This window comes from Nelumbo nucifera, chromosome 7 (assembly GCF_055504915.1).
Source record: "Nelumbo nucifera cultivar China Antique chromosome 7, China Antique-T2T, whole genome shotgun sequence".
In the NCBI taxonomy this organism is placed as follows: Eukaryota; Viridiplantae; Streptophyta; class Magnoliopsida; order Proteales; family Nelumbonaceae; genus Nelumbo; species Nelumbo nucifera.
In genome coordinates, this window is record NC_142655.1 from 28,637,129 (window position 1) to 28,663,962 (window position 26,834).

The 26,834-nt window shown below is 35.6% G+C and overlaps 1 protein-coding gene and 1 long non-coding RNA gene across 2 annotated transcripts; both read right to left on the reverse strand.

The window, feature by feature from the left end:
* Positions 1 to 6,402: 6,402 nt before the first annotated feature.
* LOC148790318 (G-type lectin S-receptor-like serine/threonine-protein kinase At5g24080) lies at positions 6,403 to 9,758 on the reverse strand. Its single transcript, XM_088892405.1, has one exon. The coding sequence runs from the start codon at positions 9,526 to 9,528 to the stop codon at positions 7,123 to 7,125; it is 2,406 nt and encodes an 801-aa protein (XP_088748531.1). The 5' UTR covers positions 9,529 to 9,758; the 3' UTR covers positions 6,403 to 7,122.
* A 12,312-nt stretch (positions 9,759 to 22,070) lies between these two features.
* LOC104593354 (uncharacterized) lies at positions 22,071 to 24,562 on the reverse strand. Its single transcript, XR_016078248.1, has 3 exons — positions 24,068 to 24,562; positions 22,512 to 22,618; positions 22,071 to 22,406 (listed from the first exon to the last, which is right to left on the reverse strand). It is a non-coding gene; the product is annotated as an uncharacterized LOC104593354 (long non-coding RNA).
* Positions 24,563 to 26,834: the final 2,272 nt, after the last annotated feature.

Genomic DNA, 26,834 nt, shown 5'->3' on the forward strand with positions numbered 1-26,834 from the left:
CTGCTGTTCTTTCTATTGGTTTGGTGAATAAACCTTGTGACAAGGTTTTGGTTGTTTCTTATACTTTCTCTATTACATTTTCACCCTTATCACTCTTGAGTTGCACTCAGATATTACATTTTTGTTGATAATTCTTCAGGTTTTCTAGTCAAGTATTGATATTTATGAATTGGCCTTAGGGCCCCCCACCCACTAAATACTTGTAGGGTCATTTTATGATCTTATCTTTACTATGAACTAGGAATATATATAGCAACTTAGAGAGAGAGAGAGAATGGGCTAGAAGTCCCTAAAACTGAGTATGGGCTCCTGTTTATAGAGTTTGGGTGAACTGCAACCCAAAAAGAATTGAGCTAGAACTTTTTTATTTGTTTCCTTTATCCCTTAATTTTGAATGTTTCTTTTGTCCTTTTAGAATATTCTAGCATTTGATTAGAACACATCTTCATTTATTAGAGTGTTCTATCACTTGGATTGGTTTTGGGTTGGACCCCATCCAGTCCAAAATCAATTTAGACGGATTGGATGGACCAATAAGACATATTGGATTGGACCAATTTGATCCAAAATATTTATTAGATTAGATTGGACCTGATCCATTCGTAATAAATTTATATTGGATTTGGTTGGATTAAGCAAATATCTGGTCCATTAATATAAGATAAAAATATAGATGCCAATGGAACAGATTTGGGTTAAAACCAATCTAAATAAAAAAAAAGAAAAATGTTAAGACCCAGTTTCACATGCATCCTCTTGCTTGTAGATTATTATACCATAAAATTTCTGGGATATATATAGTTAATCAGGGGTACTTTATTGGGGGAGTTTAATTAATTAGTACGAGTTGATGAAAGAGAATAGGAGTTGATTATGAGAGTCAATTGAGAAATAATTTTGATTTTGAATTTGAATTCATTATTAGGAGTGTAACAGTTGGAATGGAACCGCATGTATATCTACTAGTGTAAGAGTATGTGCTATGCAACATAACAAGATAAAAGAATAAAATACTTATACTTTAGACCTAGGGTTGAATATAATTATTAAGACCGTTGATATTAAATCAATCGAAAATCAACTATCCAATGAGTCCCTTATTTAATGGACGGTCAATATCAGTCATATGATCCTTAATTTGGCAGAAAAAAGCTAAGTTCTTTTAGGAAAAGATTCCTATTTTACATGATGAAGAAACTGTTTCCCTTTTGTTTTTTCCTATAAAAGTTCACTAAATATTACCATAAAATACTTGAATCTCATCATCATCATCCAACCCTTATTCAATCAAGGTTCAAAGTATCGTTACGTATCGGCCCGTATCGGCCGGTATGTATCGTTCTGGGACCCTTCCAATATGTCTCTACAATGGGTGTATCGGGGGTCTGATCGGTTCAGGGGATGGAAGGGTCTTAGACCGGCTCCCCTGAACCAGTTTTGAAAAAAAAAAATAAAAAAAACAAGTATCAAAACGCCTGATACACCCCTACTGGCGTATCGGACGTATCATATTTTGAACCTTATATTCAACCATACGTGGTTGGCTAAACCTGATTCACGATTCTGTACGTTTTGTTTATTACAAATACCATACTTGAATCTTGAACAGAAAATTAAGATATTTGGTGTCAAAAGCAAAATTAATATTATTACATAGTATTATAGCTATTCACATATGACAGTCTAATAGCATTCCAAGTCTTAGAATCAAGAGTAGAGGTTCCCAAAAATATAAAATTTTAAATTATTCCCACATATTCTGGAATTGGATCCAATTGGACAGTCTCAAGACAGTTGCATATTTCTTCGAGAGAATGACCAGGCCCAAAGTACAGTTGGAGTGGATGCCAGCTTGGAATTGATGCCAATTCACGGGCGGGCATTAGTGTATAAAGTAGGGGTTTTTGACCTTTTGAATGCTTATAATTCTATAGTGAAAATAAAAAATATGCATTGGGCCTGTCTCTACTTCTCCGTATTTCTTATCACATAATTTTAATTTCTTTTTTTTTTTTTTTTCATTTTCCTTTAGCATAAGAAGTGGAATTGCAAGCTTTGCTTATCCATTTTACAAACTCGAATTATCATCTGTTGTTCTTTCTATTGGTTGGTGAACAAACCTTGTAACAAGGTTTTAGTTGCTTTTGAACTATCTTTGTAGAAAAATTTTGGCTCAAAAGACCTTAGGGTGCATCCAAAATTGACCCTTTGTATGCATATACAGCTATTTTATATTTAAAATTAAAATGTATATAACAATTATTAATTGAGAAAAAACTACAATACAAGGTTGGATCAAGGTTTAAAGCATCAGAAAATGCAAAAAATATCAAAGAATGAGACAATTTAAAAGAATGTACCCGAATATGCTTTAGACATTACAGTGGAAAAACTAAGATACATTAAACATTAAGGCTATGTTTGGGAGTGCATAACTTAAAAATAAATGCTTAAAAACAAGTGCTTATTCGAACAAGCATTTATTTGCATTTGGCACTCAACTTTTTCAATACTTGTTTTATATTGGACGTTTGGTAGTCTTTTTCTCTAATATAAGCACTTAAATAAGCATTTGTGACTATTTTGTCCTTTATTTTCTTTCAAATTTCCCAAATATACCTTTTTGAAAGCACTTTTTACAAAAGTACTTTTATAAAGTGTTTTCATAAAAGTACACTCATAAAATTCAACTAGGGATAATTTTATAAGTGGTATTTTAAAATTCAACTATGATAATTTTGGAAGAAAAAAATGAATAAGTGCTTATTATATAAGTACTTAAAAAAGCTGAAAATTTGGACTTAAAAAATAAGCTTTTATTTTTAAAATAAGAACTTATTTCAGGCTTATTTCCCAAATACTAATAAGTGCTTAATGACCCAAATAAGCACTTTTTTTTAAGCACTCCCAAACATGACCTGGGGATACTGAAAGAAGCATCCCCACCAAAAAAAAAACATAAGTCCTACATATGACTATAAATAAAGTATATGCATGTAGTAAACACATACTTTAATGGTTTTGTGAAGTGTGAACTACCATGACACACTTAGGAAGCAATGAAAATGATAGAATTAAAGTATACATGTAGTTCTTAATTCTTAACAAATATATGAATTCTGATAATCAAATATATTTTTTAAATCTTTGAATAGCCACTTTTAGAGATATGTCTAAAAGTTAAAATTTAGAGCTCATAAAACATCATATATATATATATATATGTAGTATTGGATTTGTTGCCTATTTGATGTGTGAAGAGACACAGTACAAAGATTGTAATATAATAGGAAAAGTTCTTTTTCATGAACCTAGAAGAAAGCTTACCAGCATAAAGGTATAAGCATATCTAGATAAATGGCATTCGATGTTCATTTTGGAATACATTCGGCAGGAAGTTGAGATGCATGGACATACTTAATCTTCAGATAGATGTACATGAGAATGCTGCATAGAGCTTCAGAAGAGCATAAAATGAAAAGGGAGATTGTAGGAAAGGTAAAACAAAGCAATCACATTAAGAATTTCTACACTCGGAATAGAAAGAAGAGCACCAATTGCATAGTCAATGATATCCAGGCCAATGACTGTTGATTCAGGAAATACAACCATTGAAAGTACAATTAGAATACAGCCCTTCAAAGCGCCAGCAATGCATATGGTGACTACTCAAATTTCAGAAGTTGAACCGAATCTGAAACCTCCATCCTAGGCATCTCTAGTAAATACCAAAGAACAAACAAAAAACAGAAAATAGCAAAAAGTAAAATATAGGGAAGTAAAAACCTCAGATGAATAGAAAAGAACAATTCAATCCAAGCCCACCAAAATGGATACCACAGCACATAGAGCTGTTCATGGGCCGGGTGGCCCGACGGGCCTGCCCGGCCCGGCCTAACCCCCGGATGGGCTTGAACATGCTTATAGGCCCGTGGGCTTAAAGTCGGGCCAAAAAGCCCAGCCCGCAATAAATTCGAGTCGGGCTTGGGTTTTGTCAAAATAGCCCGGCCCGGCCCGACTTAATATTAAACTTAAAATTAATTATGTGATTATGTCCATTTGAATAAATTTTTTGATTTAAGAATATAAAATTGTGTTTTAAAATATAAAAGAAAGGGAAAAATACCATCTTGGAGGCTCATTGTTCATTTAAATAGAAAAAAAAAATACTATCTGAATTTTTAATTCTAATTTGAATAGGAAAAATTGTTTTTTTTTTTCAATTAGGTCGGGCTTCGGGCTTGGGCTCGGATTTCGGGCTTTTTACCAAGGCCGGGCTCGGGCCCAAGTTATAGACCTGTTGGTCGGGCCAGGCTCGGGCTCGGGCTCGGGCCTGGTATATTTTCATTAGTGACAAATGAAAGCCCAGCCCGGCCCGGCCCATGAACAGGTCTAACAGCACATAATGGTCACGAGAAGATGTATGGTTGATGGAGAATACATTTTCCGAAGAGAAATGGGGATCAAAATTGCTAATACAGAATTGGTACCTTGCTCCTGTTTACAGATTCTTTACTTTGGCCATATCCTTTGTTTTATCATAACAGAACTATGATTTAATTCAAAATTGCACAGGCAGCAGAACTTTACAAGAGTAAAGATAGATAGCGGATCAGTTACAAAAAGAGTATAGTTGCACAATAAAATTTCCATTTGCCAACATAATATGGTGTTTTTGTCATATCCAGCCAAACTCATTAATGCTTATTGCTAAATGCTTTAAGAAACTTAAGGAGATATTCACAAAATATAATTGATGAGAAGAATTATCTATGAGAAAAAAAATATTCGAGGAGACATCTAGAACTGGTTCTATTTCAGATTAGACAACCAATCCATTATATATTGTTAGCAGTCTTCATTCTATGTTATTATCAATATGATTAGTAGAGTCAGAGCAATTTTAATCACAAGTATTAAAATCAATCCATTTTACATTGGCAAAAGCCTTCATTTTAAGTTGTTATTAATATGACTAGTAGAGCCAAAGAAGTTTTCATGGAAAGTCTGTTGTGATAACTATGACCTTACCTGGTAAAGAATTTAAACTGTTGCAGTAAACATGAGTTTATCAATGAATCATATCAAACCAAGTTAAACACGAATGACCTAGAACCTCCAATGACATTGTCCAGTAAACCATATAACAAGTTCAATAGTTAACTGGGACAATGAGAAACACTTCCAATGTGTAATGTCCTGAAGGGAAAGTACAAGGATAAACTCAGATGATCAATTAGAATTAACACTTCCAATGTTCAAACAAAAAAAAAAAAAAACAAACGAACTGTATACCTACACCACCCAGCAGAAGATGGCCTTAATTGAATAATCCACTTCAACCTATGGTGTAAAAGGAATGCACCTGTCGGTCGATACTACATTACAAGAGCTGACATCAGATAATTCAGTAGAAATAATAAATAACTATCTAAAACTTAACATTCTTCAAACCCTTTCTTAATTTTCTCTATCTGCATTAGTTTTCAAAAACTAGGATTTACATGATATTGAATTAACAAAATCCTAGGGAACCAAAGTCACAGAGAAATTAATACTAAATTACACCATGAATTTACATCTGGGCTAGGACAGATCAATAAACAGTGATTTTAGGAAGAACCAAACTATCTTCCCATCTCTTGGGTTTAAATTGCAGACTTCAAACCCATGGTACTCAAGCCAGGTTTGATTTGTGCATTTCCAACCTGAACTGGGACTTGAACTTATCATCTTCATTACCATCCCTATATAAGAGTAAGCTTTCATATATTTGAAGGGGAAAACATATTGATTTAACCGCATATGATAGATTCCCCCTTTAATATAAAATTACCTTAACCAGCCAGTTGCAAATTAATATGCTTTGTTATGTTCTAATTAATATGCTCTTCCCTCATATAACTAATCTGGCAGTAGAATGCAACTTAACTTTCAAAGAGTCTAGTCTTAAGAATCTGCTAGAGTCGGTTGTTTCTTTCATTCCATCAACCTAGATCCTTGTCATAGATGGACCTCCTCTTCAACAATCCATGGGCTGCATATGACTACTGAGATGTGGGGCCTGTTTTGTTGGTTGAGATCCTTTCACTGAGCTGTTTTGGGCTTTCCAGGGTTTCCGCCTATCACGGCTTATAGGCTTTCTAGGTGGGGCCCACCTTGCATAGCCAGAAGCCACTGCATGAAAGCCTTCCCAAACCAGCACGCAGTCTCTCAACAAGTTGCTTCCAAGATGCATCCTATCAAGGATTAGCAATCTTCCTGTCATCCTTTCATAAAGCTTTCAAAGGGGAAAAAATTCATTGTCTTCAACTTTAAAGATGTAAGGTTGCTGGGCATCCCATATACATGACCCAGATCATAAAAACACAAAGGCTTTTACCGGTTTACACTAGCTATCTTGTTAACATAATCTGCAGTTTGCTCCACCGACGAAAACAGTGTAGTATTCGAGATTAACAGCAATTCCTGAAGAGCAAATCAACATGGGGCAGATTGAAGAACAACCAGAACTTTCACATGATTAATTTAGCAAGCTGATAAAGTAAAACAAGATGTACAAAATTATTAATCTTAAACCTACTCTATCCTAAGCTCTCTTAGAACTAAGATTTCAGAGCAGGAATTGGCACTAGTCCGTGAAAAATTTTCAGATGATCAACTGCAACACAGGCTGCCCCTGCTTTACCCCTGTTTTATAGATCCATCACAGTAAACAAGAATGCAACCTTCATGCTCCATTTCAGTCCAATCTAGATCATGCGTGTGCTTCCACCAGGTGACCAAAGCTTCATAAATTGATAATGAAATGTATCTGCAGCGTCTTCATCCTTCTTCATCAATTGCATTGGAATTCTACTTAAATCACATTTGTTATTGATATGGTCTTCACTACCGTCAAACCTCCAACCCAGTTTTGATTCAAACCAGATAGACTGCATTACAGCAGAGTACAAGAAAGGTAAAACACATATATCATTTAAGCATAGGAATAGGTCACTTCCTAAGCAGAAAATTGCTAGTTTTTCTGGTTCCTTCCATGATCTAAAGTCTAAACCACCCTTCCAGTCTACCATCTCTAACCAACCCTGAAGGCATAAAATGAAAATGGCCTTCAAGATATCATAAAACTTTAGGATCTTCTGGTCCCAAATGCCCATTCTCATCTCCCAAGTAGAAAATTGTAGGCTTTCCTGGTTCTGTGATCTCAACCGTCCCCTCCAACATCTTGGCCACTTTCCCCATAGACGGTCTCAACTCTGCTCGATCCTGGAGGCACCACATGGCCGTCTTCACCATCCGATCCACCATATCAAAGTGTTGCCGACTATCATAACAATGCATGATCTGCCTGTCCAAAATGTCCTCCACTCTCTTCTGCTGGTACACCTTCTCAAACGCCCAGCAGGGGAAGTACCAGTCCTCGCTTTGCAGCGACGATCGCCGGAAATCAAAGTTCCTGGTGCCACTGACGATCTCTAACAGCACCATCCCAAAGCTATACACATCAGCCTTCGCAGTGATGGGCTCATTCTTCACCCACTCCGGTGCCAAGTAGCCGCGAGTGCCACGAATACGCGACATGGTGACCTTATCTTCTTTCTTGGCTAGCTTTGCTAGGCCAAAATCTGAAACTTTGGGGCAAAAATCATCTTCGAGGAGGATGTTTTCTGGTTTGATGTCACAGTGAATGACCCATTCCAGACACTCCTCGTGAAGGTACGCGATGGCCCTGGCTACACCCAGAGCGATCCTGTATCGAACACTCCAGTCGAGAATTGGTCTCGTCTCAACACTTTCTCCCTCGTTTCCATCTTCTGATTTTACGAGTGAAGGGTTGGGGAAGAGGAATTTGGCAAGAGAACCATTTGGCACGTACTCGTATACCAACATCTTGTGAGATTTCTCGGCGCAAAATCCCCACATTCGGACTAGGTTGAGATGGTGCATTCGGGCGATAATTGTGACCTCCGCCCAGAATTCTGCCTCTCCGCCACCGACGTTTTTAAGGCGTTTCACGGCGATAACTCGCTGATCTGGGAGAACCCCTTTATAGACTATGCCGAAGCCGCCATGTCCAATGACGTCGTTGAAGTCTTTGGTGGCGTCCTTGAGCTCGGCGTAGGTGAATCGCTTAGGCCCACCCAAGGGGAGTAGCTCAAGACCTAGTGTGTGAGCCATGTCTCGGTATTTGATGTATTTCTTCACGAAAGCCCAGAAGAAGAGAGCTCCAGTGCTGAGCTCGATTACGAAGAGAGTGATGAGGATGGCGAGATTCCTGGCTGTGGTATTGGATTCATCAGGTGGGAGAGGAAGGGTTATGTTGACGGGACAGATTGTCTCGATTCTGGTTGTCATACCTGTAAAGTTAGATTCATCCGTCTCGGTTTTCGCCACACGGAGAAACATGGCCGTCTCGGTCGCCGGTGACCAGTACCCATAGAGGAGGCGATCGAGCTGGTGCACGCAGTATTGCTTCCCTGTGAACTTGTACCCGAAGCCGAGGCAACTGGGGTTGGCGAGGCATCCAGACTCACAGACTGTGAAATTGAGAGCTTGCCTGTCGGTCTGGTTCGACCCGCCGCTGAAGTTGACGTAATCCAGCCGGAGGAACTTGCTGTCTTCTGGCCCTGTGAATGGAATTTTCCTCTTACATTCGCCGGTGATGTTCTGAAACCCCGGTGGACAGACACAGTAAGGAGAATTCCTTTCACTGCCCATGCAGATAGAGTTCGGACCGCATGTTCCGTAAATGGTGCAGGGTTCTTGTACCGCTTTCCAAACAACTCTCCACGTATCGTTAACGGAAGGATCAAGGCTGTAAACTCTGAGATTCCCGTCGTCATCGAGCGTAAACCGCCGCAAGTGGGATGCGCCTTGGTCGGCCGACATCCATGAAGCAGAGTTATCCTTAACCAAAGTTCCATCAGAATCCAGATACTGAAACTTAATGGACCAATACACATCGGTTTCATTGAAGATCAAGTCCTTGGAGTTATTAAATATGTACTTCCCATTCCTTGACACCAACGTGTTATTGTTCATCGGCTGGTTGGGGAGAAACGTATCAGTCGGAAAATTGAAGCTTTCCCAGTTCTCGAAAACCAAGTTACCATCATCTTGTAGGACTAGACTGGAAGAATTGGATTTCCCGACGGCTACCGACGGAAACAAGTTCTTGCCGGTGGAGTCGTTCAGTTGGAGAGCAACGGAAGGTGTGATGACGAGAGAGGAAGAGGGGCTAAAAGTTGAATTGCGTCCGAGAGACCAGACGATGGTTCTGTCGGTAATGTTTCGGTACCAGATGGCGAAAATATAGAGCCGTTGAGAGGTGGATAGCTGTCGGAATCCGGCGGCGAAGGTTCGGTTATTAGAGGAGACAAGGATTCGGTTCTGGGTTGGTGTCCATGGTGAGTTCGAGATGTTGAAGGCGGAGAAACTTTGTTCCTGTTGTTGTTGGGCCGTAGACGGAGAAGGGTTACAGAGGAAGAAGGAGAAGAAGAGAAGTAGAAGATAAAAGATAGACATGATCGAAATCGAACTCTTCTGATTTGCGAAAGAGAGGAAGAAGATCCGTTAACATGGATCCAAGAATCAAGAGTACAAGACTACGAGACTGGTCAAAATGGTAGACGACGACTTCAGGTCAACAATGTGTTAGAAAAAATGGAACGCCTTGACCGTCGGATCAAAGGTGGAAAATTGTTGGACGGGTAAGATATGTCTTACGTAGTATAGAAATCAGAGATATTGACTACAGTTTATCTAGTCGAGCAAGGCAGAAGGAGAAATAAAAAAATGAAAGAAAATGTAAAAATCTACTTTTGGGTCTTTGGGAGCACATTTTAATAATAGGCCTGACACCACGTGAGAGGTGCCAGTCTGTTAGATATAATGCGTATGTGGACCGTACTGCCGTGGCTGACTTGGAAGGGTCGGATCGCCTGGACGGTTAGACCATTCGACCGATCGTAATTGAAAACGAGAGATGTGACTGTACAGCCTGTACTGCCGTGGCTGATTTGGTTGGACCGGACCGCCTGGACGGTTAGACCGTTCAACGGACCGCATTTGAAATTAGCGTGGCCGATGGGAGACGTTCGTGTGATGACGCACTGACATTTGTTGTTTAGCGCGTTTTCGTCAAAATTGACGGGAGGTTGTGATTGGTCAAAATCATACCGGTATCATGCCTTTCCGGTATGGGTTGGGATGGGTTGATCGTGCATGTTAGGATGGGTTGAGTCAAAATCAGCTATATTTATCAAATCTCAAAAACATAACAAGTGAAGTGGCTTGAAACTCAAGCCTCGTAGCAATGTCCACATTTTATTACAATTCCAAACCATCATACCACATTTTATTTAGAAAATAATGGTGAAATAAAATATATTTTATTAATTTACGTGTTCATATGCAATTTTACATATACACTTTTACAAAAATAATTTTATAAAGTAATTTTATGAAAACACTTTTACAAAAGTATTTTTACACCAAAGCACTTCTATAAAAATACTTTTACAAAATTACTTTATGAAAGTACTTTTACGAAAATACTTTTATAAAAGTACTTTTATGAAAGCACTTTACAAAAGTACTTTTATGGAAGCACTTTACAAAAGTACTTTTACACGAAGTCACTTTTAGGAAAACACTTTTATGAAAGCATAAAAGCATAAAAACACTTGTATAAAAGTACTTTTACACGAAAACACGTTTATATAAAAGTGCTTTTACGAAAGCACTTTTCGAAAGTACTTTTATGAAAGGACTTTTACAGAAGTACCTATATAGAAGTACTTTTGTGAAAGCACTTTTATAAAAGTTATGCATTTTTTTTGCAATTTTCTGGTATTTTTCTGCATTTTCTACAAATTTTTGGTGTTTTTTTACATAATTTTTGCATTTATTTGGTGTTTTTTCATGCATTTTCTCGTATTTTTTACATATCTTTTTATTTTTCTACAAAATTTCTGAATTTTCTACAATTTTTAGTATTTTTTTTTTCATTTTCATAATTTTCTGGTATTTTTTTGTATTTTTCTGAATTTTTAAAATCTTTTGGTATTTTTTGCATTTTTTGTAATTTTCTACTATTTGCTGCATTTATCAATAATTTTTGCATTTTGGGTATACGGATTGACCTAACTTGTTTTTGTCACGTGGCAGTCTTGAGAGAGAGATTATTCTCTCAAAAGTTATTATTTCAGGTATACGAGCCGTTCCGACCCATTTTTATATTTATAGGTGGGGGTAGGTGGGTTAATATAGGTGAGGATGATTAAGGGTTAATGGTTCAAGTGGGTCAATATGGGTGGGTTATGACCCTTTAACAAGGATTGATGATGGATCATGGTGAGTTAGAGGGTCAAACTGGGTCGATTGGTATTCAACACTTACTCAATCCAACCCAATCCACCCATTTGCCACCCCTAGATATCATATATTTTCCATATCATAGTTGATCCCTTATCATTGTAACAAGGATTTTATAATTTGGAGAATTTATGCACCAACCCTATAGTCGTCAAAAGTAGTGTAGGAGAATTGAAATATTCCCATTTTCTCAAATGGGGATATTAAAACTCAATTCCCATAACATCCACGAAATGTCATGCCCATTCATATTTTTGAAATATCTAAAATGCTCATCAAGATATGCCATCTCATTTCATATTATGTAGTATCCAAAATGCCCATTTCACACGTGACCTGTTCCATTGATCATTCCCATCTTCATTTTCACCTCCTTCGAATAGTTTGAATGCATTCGACGGAAAATTCTACATTACAACGCCTTTGATCCTATAATCCCTTCCTGAACCCCAGTCAGACAATAAGCATAGAAGTGTGAGCTATTTGAAATTGCTGCCACATAAGGTTTATGTAGATAGTTGTACCGAATGGTATCTGTGGTACTCCCACGGGACTGGAAATACTTTCGGTACCAGACTCAGGTCATAATAGTCATTTCAGAGCAATCAGTCAAAAAGGGAACAAAGCCCATTCCAAATGAGAGAATCAAAGAAATTACGTAAAAATGAGGGGCATGTCGAAGGCTATCACAAATGTGGTGAAGCCTATCTCGAAAGGAAAGGAGTCTCGTATACGTGTGTCTAACCAATCCTTCATTTTAGGTGTTTAAAGTATTTGTTGGATTCAAATATATGCTCCATGTTTGATTTTTGGCGTGAATTGTGCATTTCGTCATCAATGAAATGAAGTGAAAGCTAAATGTACATAAAATTTTGCACTACTAAACCTCACTTACTATGACAAAAGCCTCTTAAAAGCAGCATTGGAGGTGAATCCATGCCAGAATCCATGCCAGAGGAATCAGTTTAAGTAGGGAGGGGAACTACACGTATGTAAAATTAAGCATCGGTAGTCTGAATTTGTGAGCATTGTTTGGCATCGTCTGACGCCTTTCACGCGTATCCCACTATGGGGTTGTAACGACTGGGTCATATAAACTCCACTTACCACCCCCATATCCTCTCTGAAGTATTGTAGGTCATGCCAAAGGAATAAGATTAAGTGAAAGCTGAGTGTATGTAAAATTCCAACCGATAATCCGATTATGCGAGCGTCATCTATCGTCGTTCGTGTGTATCGCCATAGGGTTGTGACAAACAGGAGAAGTAAACTCCGCTTACCTTGCTTCACTTATCCCTATGTCTTGATGAATTTATATGTACACTCTCTTTTTCGTATGGTTCTTTTTTTTTTTTTGTTTTGGGTAAAGTTCTTAAACTCTTATGGTTTAGCTAATTGACTAAGTGTACTCTTACTATTTGAAAATTGACTAAGACTACCCTTACTATTTCTGACAATTGACTAATACTTCCCTTACCGTTAGCGCCCGTTAACAGAAAGACAAAAAAGACAATTTTACCCTTTATTCTTCTTCAAATTTTCAAAATAAAACAAAAAAACTAGTACATCAAAACCCTAACCACATTTACAGAAACAACGGAGATCCCAAGTTGGTTGTGTCTGTGGCTGAACATTAGAATCATTACGAGTTTAGGAATATCACCGCCACTACAACAGGGTATCTAGGAAAAGGGCTGTCGGTGGCGGTCTAACCCCAACGTCCGACAGGAGAGAGAGGGGGGGGGGGGGAGGGAGAGGAGTTGCAGTCGTGTGGGGCAGTGATTACAAGACGAAAGCTTCAACATACTAACCTAGTCAAGAATCATTCCCTTCTGAACTTGATTAAACCTTTCTTAGTGGAAGATCGAAAAAGACTTCTCTTCATCACGAAACTGATCAGATATTCTGTAGACACTCGAGAGACCTCAAATAAGTACACTGCAATGCACCTTTCCTTGGTTAGCAAACCAAAGAGGCAAAGGCTATCGAACAAGGCCCCACCTGGATTGTAACCACTACACCGCAATGAGGAAAAAATCGGACAATTAGCCATTCGGAAGAAGTCTTCTACAGAGGGAAAGCCCCTTGCATCCAATGCCTTCTGCCCTATTAAGAGTTCTAAAAGTAATATTCCAAATCCAAACACATTAGTTTTCTCAGAGGACTGCCTCATAGAAAGATACTCTAGGGCAATGTGTTCCACAGTACCCCCGTACTGCAGTTGTGACATGTGAATCCCTCAGATCTAAAAGCTTTGCCAAACCAAAATCTCCAACTACAGCTTCAAATTTTTCACCAAGTAAAATATTTGCAGCTTTCACATCCTTGTGAATAATTTTTGGATTGCATTGTTCATGCAAGTATAACAGTCCACGGGCAGCCTCAAGAGCAATTTGCATCCATTTATTCCAATCCAAAGATGTTCACGAGGAGGTTCTGAACATGATAGTAAGCTTTTTTTAATGTTGTAGTGGTCACCGGTGTTCGGAACTTCGGATAGCTTTAGCAAGACAAAGAACACGATGACCCCCTCCTCCTTGAGCTGATTCTCATGTCCTATTACTCAGTGCCTGAACCCAATAGGAAAAAGAAGGGGAGAGAAAAAGAGGGGGAGAGAGGTGAAAGGTAAAATTGGGTTTTAAAAAAATATATATATATCATATATAAGTGAGTTTTGACGGAATATTAGCAGACCTTAACGATAAGGGTAGAGTTAGTCAATTGTTAGAAACAGTAGGGGTGCGTTAGTCAATTTTCACACAGTAAGGGCACACTTAGTCAATTAGCTAAACCATAAGGGTAGTTTAAGAAATTTACCTTTTTATTCTTGATGTAAACAATGAGGCAACCAAGTATGGTTGACGAATTCGCATCAGGCTCCCCACATACACATCGTGTTATGCATTGGGAACATATGTAGGGCACGTGGAGGAGTCAATGCGATATGGGTTGTGTTAGCCCAATAGGCACATTTTGATCTGACCCTATTATATTGGACTATATAAGATGCGAATTGGGAACTACTTTTACCATTCAAGTCAATTAATAGGAACTACTTTTACCATTCAAGTCAATTAAGACCTAAATGTAATTAATATTGTATATTATTTTGATTAAATTTAGTTTATTTTACTTATACTATTCATAATCTCATTTGTATGTGACAAATCCTATTGATAAGATGTGATTTGAATATGAAACCCTCCACCTTCCCAGCTTATTTGCTAACTTGAAAACCTCCGAAAGTGTTAAGAAAGATTTATTAAAACAATTAGGAAAGAAACATCAAATTCATGAAATATGGGAAAGTAATTATGTTGACTTCTAAAACAATTGTTTGACAACGACTGAAATTGTTGAATTAAAAGGCTCATTGCTTTATCCTTTTTAGTTGGCAAATTTATTAATGCCCCGTTTGATACGTCTTTTCGCGTGGGCTGTTGGTTTTTTAGAAGTCCGGAAGTCCTCGTTTTGGTCTTTTTTCGTTTGGTTGGGAAAAGATCTAACTGTCGAAAGTTGCAGCCCTGAAAAAACATGAAAGGCCCATTTCGGGAAGCTCCAAATGGAGCTTTTCACCTTTTTTCAACTCATCTTTGTACGGAAAGACGTGCAGACAAACATGCCTTAACCAAATGGTCTTCAAGATGTTAAGATCTTGATACAAAAGCTCACATCCTCTTTTGACTATTAGAACTTTTAGAAGATCTTTCAAAAAAGACTTGCCAAACGCCCCTAAATAACTTAACCAAAGCTAAGTTACCAAGCTTTATATTTTTTTTGGATGAATAAATATATTGATTCATTTAATTATTAGAAAAAATAGTGTCCAAGCTTGCAAAACCAAAGGTTGGATTGTTTTAATAGACCAAGAAAAAAGTTTGGCTCATTGGACTATAGTATGAGCCAAAACATTAACTGTTTTAGAAATATACGATGATTTGCATTGTATGATTAAAAATCCAGTCATAAGAACAAGAAATATTATTAAATAAGAGGATCATAAGCAATATTATATATATATATATATATATCTATATATATATATATATATATAGAGAGAGAGAGAGAGAGAGAGAGAGAGAGCAGAGCACATCGAAGCAATGGAAGCCACTCACGCTTCTATGCCCATTGTCCAACTACGGTCCAGTAAAGAAGACACGACAAAGGAATGAAGGGATATATCTCCGCTTTCGTTAGTGAAGAGGATTGAAGGCACTACGCTATAGATTTTTCGGGGAAGACGTTCAGGTTGTTCAATGATGGTGAAAACAAAGGTGGGAGTGAATAAGGGGAAAAGGGAAGAGAAATTACCGGTCACATGTGAAATGGGCATTTTAGGTATTTCACAATATGGGGTGAGGGGGCATTTTTGATGGGCATTTTAGGTATTTTGAAAAATATAGATGAAGTGACATTTTTGTAAGTGGGGTAGTGGAGTGAATTAAGTTTTAACTAGCGGGGACCCGTGTGATGCATGGGATTGATTAAGTGAAAGTTAAATAATAGAAATTGTCATTTACTAAAATACCTCTTATAGTTTCATGGATTTACTAAAATCTACCATATAGTTAGCATTTTACTAAAACACCATTTATAATTTGCAATGGATTTAATCACTCTTCCATTAGATGATAGTGGAAAATGACAGTGTTGTCCCCCTAATGTTCATTTAAATAAATTTAATCAAAAGAAAATAAAAATAAAATACCATTTTTTGCCCTTAATAAGACACAGGCAACCACTATATTAGCTATATTTGGTCAATTTTGTTTTCTATACAAAAAAGTGTTAAGGGTATTTTTGGAATAAAAAATCATGGGTTTAATGGCAAAACAAACACTCCTTAGTGAAATGTTGATTAAGTAAATAAGTTGTAAAATATATGGAATGTTTTAGTATAATGAAAACTATAAGGTAGGTTTAAGTAAATATGTAAAACTATAAGGTGTGTAGGAATGGCAATGGGGCAGGGATCATATTCCCCGTTCCCGACCCTGATTTTGAAACTCACCCCCATCCCCGATCCCCAACGGGGATGAGTTCCCCGTGGGGACCCGAATCCCCAAAATGTTTTCAAATAATAGTATTTCTTAAAAAATAAATAAAAATTTTAAATTATAAATAATGTTTTAAATATGTTTATATATATAATATAATAATATATTTAATATAAATAACATTTAATATATATATATATATATAATTAAGGTCGGGGCGGGGACCTCAATCGTCATCCCCAACCCTGACTGGGGATTCCTACTAATCCTCATCCCAGCCCCCGCCCCCGCCCTTGCCCTTCCAAAACAATCCCCATCCCCGGCTCCATCGGGTTAGGGAAGTTGGGTCCTCGTCGAGGATGGGGAAAATTGCCATCCCAAAAGGTGTGTTCTAGTAAATGATCCTAATAGAAACACATAAAGAGTATACAATTGTTTTATATTTTCAACTTTTTAAATAATTAATAATTATTCATATTTTATATACTACTTTTAATAAAATTTTCATAATACAAATATAACAATAATTAATTTCAGTTAGGTTTATTCATTAAACTGATAAAAGTGACCAACCTGATCAACTTGACTTGAGTTGCTCGGTTTTCTAGTATTTTAGGTTGGCTTTGGTTCAAAATTTCCTTAATTCGACCAAGTTGGATCAGTTTTACTTTGGCCATTTGTAAATTGACCAAAATTAAATGACCTAACCATGGCTATATTAATATTTTATATTTTAAATATATTTTTTAATATGAAAAAGTGAGAAATTCCCCATATTTCTTAGTCTAAAATGTTTTATATCATAAATCTAATTTTTAAATTTATTTTTTAATAATTGCACTGTAATTTTTAAAATTAAATTAAATTTAAGTTTAAATATTTTGAACCGACTGACCAAACCAAAAATTCGACCCAAACCGATACAACTTGAGTCGATCATCGGTTTTAGCTAACCAACTCCCCAACCTGATTAAGTCAATTTGGTAGGCCAAATAGCCCCTAAACCGAACCAACTCATGAACACTCATAATTTCAGCTAAATTAATAGTCTCATCTTTGATAAATAAGAATAGTTTAATCTCCAATAGTTATTGAAAATTTATAGCAAAAATACACAATTATTGAAAATATATTGGTAATGAAAAAAATACAATAAGTACTAAAAATATATTAACTTAGTCAATAAATAGTATTATCTCAAATAATAGTTTAATCTCTAATAAAAATTAATCAATAAGTTATAGCAAAAATATAATAAATACAATAAGTACAATAAATTAAATTTAAAAATTTCAATAAAATCTCCAATAATTATTAAAAGTTTTCTATTAAATAGCAAAACAAAATCAATTTATACATAATCATTGAAAATAAATTAATCACAAAAAACAATAAATAATTACTGAAGTACAATAAATATTCATTTTAGTATATATAATTATATAATAAATATAGATTAAGAGTTCAAAATTATTATAAATAAATATTATTTTTTGAAAGTTATTTTCTCAAATTATTACTTGATATGAGTAAAATTAGTTATTTACAATATTATGTAAAAATATTAAATTATTATTAATTTCAATATCATGTTATAATTATTTTTCTAATTTTCAGGATTTTTTAAATTTATTACATAATTTCTTTATTTTAACTATTTAAAATCTAGTTATGTTAAATATTTTTTTATTTAAAATAATTATTTATTTAAATACTTAAATAATATGTAAAATATTTAAATTTTAAAATATGAATTATTTATTGAATTTAATTATCCATAAAATCATTATTTATACTATTTTTACATAATTTCTTTATTAATTTTGTAATATATTAAATTATTATTAATTTCAATCTTATGTTATAAATATTGTTCTACTTTGAAGAAATTTTTTAAATTCATTACATAATTTCATTATTTTAACTATTTAAAATCTAGTTATGATACATATTTAGTTATTTAAATATTTAAATAATCTCTAAAATATTTAAAATATTTTTTTGTTTGAATTTTATTTATTTAAGGCTATTACATATTTAAAAAATATTTAAATTGATAGTGCGAAAAAACATAATTTCGTGATATATTTTATAAAAATATAAAATTATTTTTTTTTGTGTTTTTAATAAATATTTTAAAGTTGTTATATAATTTTGTTAGAATATTTAGTTACTTCTTAATTTTTTTTTTAATATAAGCTTTCTTTAGATAGATATAGATAAAAAGTAGGGGAGATGATAAATAGGAATTAGAGATAATTTTGGAGATAAAATCTCTACTAAATTAGAAATAACTTTGGAGATAAATAGGAATTAGAGATAATTTTGGAGAAAATTGGGGATAGTGGGGTAGGTAGTTTAGGAGAAATTTTAGGAGAAGAGATTGTTTAGGTTATTGGGAAAGTGCATCTAATTGGTTGTTTTAAAAATTACATGGAATAAAAAAATAAAAAAAATCAAAAAAAGCAGAAAATTTCTTGACTGATTCATTTTAATATATAGATATAGATATCCCCATTCGTGGAATGGGGATATTTCAATTCTCCTACACCGCTTTCGATGATAAATATTTATGTAGGTGCTTGGTGCGTAACTTTCCCTTTTAATTTTTCCAATCTCTACTCAACTTCCCCAACCCATTGAGGTCATGGATAGAGATTGTTGTGGAGGATATGGGGGTTGGTAGTGATACCGCCAAGGATTAAGGTATTGGTATGATATGCCCAATACGAGGCGTATCATATTAGTATCAAAAGGCATCGATACAAGATACATATGACTATGTATTCGACTTGTTCATGGGATGGGCTCAAGCTTACCTTTGCCAAAAATTTGAATGAGGCCCGGCCCGAACCCCGAACCCAACATAGTGTAAGCTAGGTCCAAATCTTGGCTCATGAATAGGCTGGTCTACTATGTATCGACTCGATAAACCATTGTATCGGTGTTTATCATGTAATATCGACTGATATGGTCCGATACTCATCAATATGGAGGTATATCGAGGGTGTATCGAATAACACACTATAAAAATTAGAGGCTAACATGATTCAAACCTAAGACACCAACACTAAACAATTAATTGTGTCATTACCCACTAAGCCAACACTCATTTTATGATAATAAATGAAACACATTAACTTTTATTCAATTTAATGTCTACAACCAATTCAAATGAATAACATATATTATACTCAAACACCCCAACTATATATTAAAAGGAATAATATTTAAAAGTAATATTTTATAAACTAATAGAACAAATAATCTATCGAATCCACATTTATATCAAATAAATGATTTTTAATCTCAAGAAATTTATACAAATAAAAATAATAATAATAAAATCATTATTTTAGTACTTAAAATTTACAAATTTGAACATGATATGTATCTTAAAAATTTTATAAATTATTACTTCATATTTTAATTTGTATTAAATAACAATATATTTATTATTTACAAAAATAAAATATTATTGACAAATTATTTGAGAATATAATATAAATTGAATCTATCAAATACACCAATCTACATTTATATAAAATATTGATAATTTAAAGAAATAAAAATATTAATAATGAAATAATTATTTTACTAATTAAAAATTATATTTTAAGATTATATATTTTGTAAATTATTAATTGATATTTTAATATACATATTATAATAACATATTTATTGTTTACAAAAATAAAAATGTTAATTACCAAACATTTGGGAATTAAACTTTTAGTTGACCTTTTTTGTTAATTAAAAAAAGATAAATATAAAATAATTGATATAATAATTCAAATTATATAATACCCACTGACGAGATGAGATGGGAAGTGAATTTTCCACCTCGCTCCATTCGAATTGGGATCTACTCCTCACAGAGCACTCTACACCTACCTCACAGTCACATCCCACCATTTATTGAGAACATATCCCATGAATAATAAAATACAAGTATGGGAGATGTTCCCACTGTACAGCTAGGACATGATGTGAGGTTGGTGTAAGGAGCGTTCAGGAGCAGATCTAGACTCTCCCATTCCTATTTCCTACTTTGATGAAGTAAATGTATTTTTTAAAAATGATTTTAATTTAAAAATTTTGGGAATTCAGGTCCTTGACAAGAAACCCATCTCCATTGGGTATAAAGGATCAGAAGTTTCCTAATTCTCAAAGTGTTGTCAACTCTCAAGATATTTGTTGAAAGAAAGTTAAGAGAAAAGACTTGGGATTTTAGAAAAGCTGGTTAAAAATGTTGTAATCAAAAAGTTTAAGGGGTTTTGTTGCAAAGCAAGTTAGGGGGGCTAGGTGTTACTTTGGCCTCGTTCTCGTCTAAATCATTTACCTAGGTAAAGGCACTTATCCGAGCAAGTGTTTCATAAGAAATCTTTACCGAGATAAGTCACTTACCAATGTTCTTTTATTCCCAAGTCCCAAGGTAAAGTTATACAATGATCATTTTAAAGTGAAGGATAATATTATCCCATCACATATTAACAATTTATTGTATGGATTTGTTAGTGGTTTACCCAAATCTTAGGAGGGTACTACATACCCGGGTAAATGAGTTGCCCGAGAATATTCTATTTTACGGGATCCACTTATACCAAAATATGAACACAGATTTATTTCTTTTCCATGTGACCCATCAACTGACTTGCCCTCACTTCCCTAAAAAATGGAGGCCTTTGTACTTTGTCCTTCTAAATTAATGTTCACATCCTCTTGCTTATAGTTGATTATACCTTAAAGAATTATGGGATATGGAGTTAATTAGGGGTACTTTTATTAGGTGAATTTAATGAGTAGGAGTGATGGAAGATAATGGGACTTGATTGTGTGAGTTAATTGAGAAACAACTTTGAATTTGAATTTGAATTCAATATTAGGAGTATGACAGTTGGAATATGGAATCAGTAAGTCTATCTATTTCTCTCTCTCTCTATATATATATGTATGTATGTATGTATGTATGTATGTATGCATGTATGTATGTATGTATGTATGTATGTATGTATGTATGTATGTATGTATGTATGTTTTTTATCTAGAATACATTATGAGCTGTTCTAAATAGGGGCTACTGCTTGGTGCAATCGTAAAATCTCAGGCTGACAATCATGAGAACACAGGTTAGAGTTTGTAAACTGCCACTTTGTGATGGTAAAAGGCGAAGGGCTAGATCTGTATTATGTGTTCCAATTATAATGAGGTTTGGATCAGTTTTGGTTGTTCTGAGCTATTATTAACACCCATGAGATGTATGGGCTGGTGCTTAAGATGCCACTTTCCTAATAGAAAGGAAATTGAATAGGTTGATTTTGGGAAGTGAGAAAACTGACTGACAATTTGTATGTATGAAGGTGTATATACATTGTCAAATTACTGGTTAAAGACTTAAAAGTAGTATTTTTCATAGTTTTCAAAACCGGACTGGAAAAATCGAGAACAGGTCAGGTGATTGATTCCGTTTTACCCCAGTACCGTTATTCCCCCAAAACTGTTGATTTGGTCAATAAATTGCTGACTCGGGTGGTTGAACTGTTTGAACCGTTCAATGGTTTATCCGATTTTATTTTTATTAATTTTTTTGTCAGAATGGACCGTCCATTTGATTCGAACGATTGGACCGTTTGACCTAGAAACCAGACCCTGACCAATTTATTGTCCGATTTGATTTTAACAACCTTGGTATTTTCCACTATAATTGAGAGAGATTTCAGTGTACTGAATACAACATCATTGAAAATATGTCAAGGTTTGCATGCATGGATGTCTGTCTCTGAGTGTATGCATATCACATACATGGGTATACATACAAGTAGGTATAATCCTAGCCGGGCCAAAATTGCACTGAACCAGACGAAACCCATAATTAGGGTCTAGCCTTGCCTGGAAACCAGAATATATATCTTCACTGTGCCCCGGCCCTGAAATCCTTGGTACCGGGATCCGTCCGGTCCAACCATGGAAGGACTGGTCCACACGGGTTTGCCGGGGCCAAAAGTATCCACCCTTTACAAGGAGCAATCCCTGCAATCAGAGAGAAGTAAGAAACCATTTACTAAGTAATGCTAATTTAGAGTGAGTATGAATTAGAAAAGAGAAGGAAGTGTGTAGTTTGGTCAAGAAATTTACAAGGACATAAACAAAGGAGGAGAAGAGAACAGCTTCCAAAAGTTTTGCTAAGGCTAGCTTGATTGAGGCGGCCACAGCACCCAGTAGACCATCACTTAAAGCCAGAGCTGAGATATAGACGATTGATGAGTTACCATTAAATTGAAAGGAAATTTATGGTTTATTCCCCTTCATAAATTTTTATTGGTTTTTTAAATGTATTGTTCCAAATTCTTTTTTTCTTTGAATATAACCAGTGCAATCTTAAGGTAGAAGACAATGAAAAGTGTCTTCTTTTGAAAGGTAGTCTTGACATTTTCAATAGATAATTGACGGTCGGTTAACAGCAGGGGCCAACTTGACACTTTTTGAAAGTTTAGGTACTGTAGTGACACGTTTGAAAGTTCGGGTACTAACTTGACACTACCCCAAAGGTCGGGGTACTAAAGTGGAATTTTCCCATTATATTACATAATATAAAATAGTTCTAGGTAGATTTCAAAAAAATAAAAAAAATAAATTTATAAGTATACAAGTAAGAATGATCGGGGCAGGGCGGGGCAAAGTCAGGAATCCTCATTCCCCGTGGGGATGGGGATGGGATTAAGATTTTTAGCCCCATTGGGATTTGGGGTAGGGACGAGGTAGGGAATTTCAATTCAGGGTTGGGTACGAGTAGACCTGTTCATGGGCCGGGTGGCCTGACGGGCCGACCCGGCCCGGCCCGACCCCCGGATGGGCTTGAACATTCTTATAGGCCCGCGGGTTTAAATTCGGGCCAAAAAGCCCGACCCACAATAAATTCGAGTCGGGCTCGGGTTTTGTCAAAATAGCCTAGCCCGACCTAATATTAAACTTAAAATTAGCTATGTGATTATGTCAATTTGAATAAATTTTTTGTTTTAAAAATGTAAAATTATGTTTTAAAATATAAAAGAAAGGGAAAAATACCATCTTGTAGGCCCATTGTTCATTTAAATAAAAAAAAAATACTATCTGAATTTTTAATTCTAATTTGAATAGGGAAAATTGTTTTTTTTTTTTCAATTAGGCCAGGCTTCAGGCTCGGGCTCGGGTTTCGGGCTTTTTACCAAGGCCGGGCTCGGGCCCAAGTTATAGGCCCGTTGGTCGGGCCAGGCTCAGGCTCAGACCTAGTATATTTTCATTAGTGACAAGTGAAAGCCTGGCCCGGCCCGACCCATGAACAAGTCTAAGTACGAGGCAGGCAAAACCCGACCCCACCCCGCCCATTGCCATTCCTAGTTGAGGTGGAAAGTAATTTTATGGGGGTTACTTGATATGCGCATAAAACACACAAACAAAGTTCACGAAACCAAACACATACATAGACATGGCGGGACCCATAAACCAAGAGTTGTATACATTACTTTTTACTTCTTGCTGAGTTGAAGCAAAAGAGGAAGGGTGTAGTAAACAACGACTTTATGCAACTCTTGGGTTCTTCGCACTACAGACAAGATGGGTCGGCCGAGAAAACAAGAATTGCATCTTGGATACATGGATCAGCATTCCTGGGTTCTGGAAAGAATTAAAAAGAAGGGAATAGAGGCTGATACCTAGGACGAAGGATGCAACTCTGTAGCCCCTGAAGAAAAGGCGGACCCTGAGCGTCACCGGAAGATCTGGACTTGTCTCCCTCCTCGCCATTAATGTTGTTTGGGCCGGTGTCAAGAAAAGAAGACGGAAGGCTGAGCGCCTGAGCGGGGTGTCCGACAGTCTGAGACTCTGAGCGGCTGAGCGCGTTCCGTCGGTTGAAGGTGAGGAAGTAAGAGATGGAGGAGAGATAAATAGAGAGAGAGAGAGTGTGTGTGTGGAGTGCGGACAGTGGGCGTTAACTGGTTTGAGACAAAGAAACAAGTGACGGCATCAAGAAGCGTAAGAGCAGAAGACACGCAGCAGATTCCCGACCGATCCATCTCCATTCTCCAGCTCTGCAAGAGATGGAACCGGGTCTTCCGTTCGGGAGTTGAGTTAGCGTAGGAGAACGAGTCAACGACGGTTGAAGCAGTCTCTGTTTATCGCAGTATGAAACGTGTTAGTGTAAACCAGGTTGACCTCATCATCTCTGAGTAAACAACCAGAAAGAAAACCGCCACTGTTATGTCAAACTTAACAATCGTTGTCCTGTTTCAATCATGCTAGTTGTAAAACTGAACAAGTGACCAGTCAACTGGAGCTTGGCCAAGTTGAGTTGACTCTGTTTGTACATTGTCCGAGTTTTAAAATTTGGCCATTTTGTCCAAATTAATTTAGTACTCGCTCATGATAGAGTAAAGAAATTTGATAAAGTTGTGCTTTATTATGGCTTTCCACCAGGTCCAGATTGAGGGTTCGTTTGGTTTGTAATGGGAATCGAAATAATCAGAATCGGAATGGTCCATTCTTATATTATGTTTGTATGGGTTTTTCTGCATTTCCCTTCCATTCTTTACTTTTTCCTTCAAACCAAACATAACTTAAGGGAGGGGCAGGGAATGGCCATTCCTCAAATGGGAAAATGCCATTTCAGAAGGAATGCGAATGAGATTCTGATTCCGTCCAATCAAACGGTTGGAATCGGAATAGCCTATTCTAGTTCTGATTTCAGACCCCTATTCCTATGAACCAAACAGGGCCTGAGCTTTTCTTTATTTCTTTCTACTTTGGAGTTTGTTTGCAAGAAAAATGGAAGAATGATATATGACACCCATTGAACTAATTACTTAAAGTACCCTTGAACTAACTAACAAATACTTAAAGACCCCTAAAATACAAAAAACTACTTGAAGTACCCACAAAGTTTTGGAAATTTGAGTTTAGTCAGTCTTCTTGTTAAATTAGTCAAAAGATCTTTTTGCCCTTAACTATTCTTCAACTTTTCAAAATTGCCTTTTTCAGCCTATTACCCTTCCTCTACTTGAACAACAAACCTTTGTGGTTGATTCATATATACTTTCTCAAGAAGATCACTATGTAAAAAGACATTTTTGATGTTAAGCTAAAACATTGACTAATTATGCATAGCTGTTAGAGAAATCAATACAAGCACAAAACCAATTTTTTGCAACAAGAGAAAAGGTTTATATATGTATCCACACCAATTTGAGTACCCTTTAGCAACTAAAATTGCTTTAAGACATTTTACTTTGCTATCTGGCAAGTAATTGACTGTATACACCCATTGACACTCCACAACATACTTTTAGGAGGAAAAGTGATAAATTCCCACATGTGATTATATTCTAGTTCAGAAAGATTCTCCTCAATAACTAAACACCACCTTAGAGATACAAGTGCTTCACAGTTTGAAGAACAGACAGAAAACGAAAGGGAAACAAACTAGCGCGGAACAAACAGAGAAGACATAAAAAAATGAAAGATGAGAAACTAAAATATGATTAGATATGAGATGAAGGGTATAAGTATTACTTTTACATACAACCATGGGATGGTCCAAATGGGATGTGGAACTTTAGAGTGGAAGCAACAACAAAATCCATCAACAAATATGTAATTTGTGGAGGAGTTAGTGTTTGCTTAAGTGTATACACTTGTGTGATCAGTTGCCTTTTAGTAGTAGTATTCACTTGTATGACTAAAAGATTGTTGATATCAGAAATAAGATCATCAATGGGAATGTGAAGAGGAAACACAGGATGAGAAGAAGACATATCATAACTAGTGAAGTAGGGATTAGATTCAAAGAACGTGACATCAAGACATACAAAGAATTGATGAGAAAAATGGTTATAACACATACCCTTTCTAAGTTGTAGAGTAGCTAAGAAAGATGCAAACTTAGTATATCATGCATCTAATTTGTTTCAACCAAGACCCTAATTATGAATAAAACATATGTAACCAAATATCCTTGGAGTCAAAGGAAAATGGGATAGAGTAGGAAACTTGAAGGAAAAGGGAGAACAATCACTAAGAACTAATAAGGGCATCCTATTGATAAAAAAAAATGCTATGAAAACAACATCACTCCAAAACCTTTTAGGAACATTCATGTGACAAAGAAGAGAGTGAATAGTTTTAACCAAATGAAGACTCTTCCTTTCACCCACCCTGTTATGTGAATAAGTTTGATAAATAATTTCATGCCATTTAAATATTGTTAAAATTGAGTAAGAAAATATTCTTTACCATTGTCAGACCGTAAAATTTTGATTTAAACACCAAATTGAGTGCAACTTTTTAGCATAAGATTTTTGAAAAATGAAAAATAATTTATTTCATTCTTTCATAAGATAAAGTCATGTTGTTATTGAATAATCATTAACAAAAATTACAACCAAGACCCTAATTATGAATAAAACATATGTAACCAAATATCCTTGG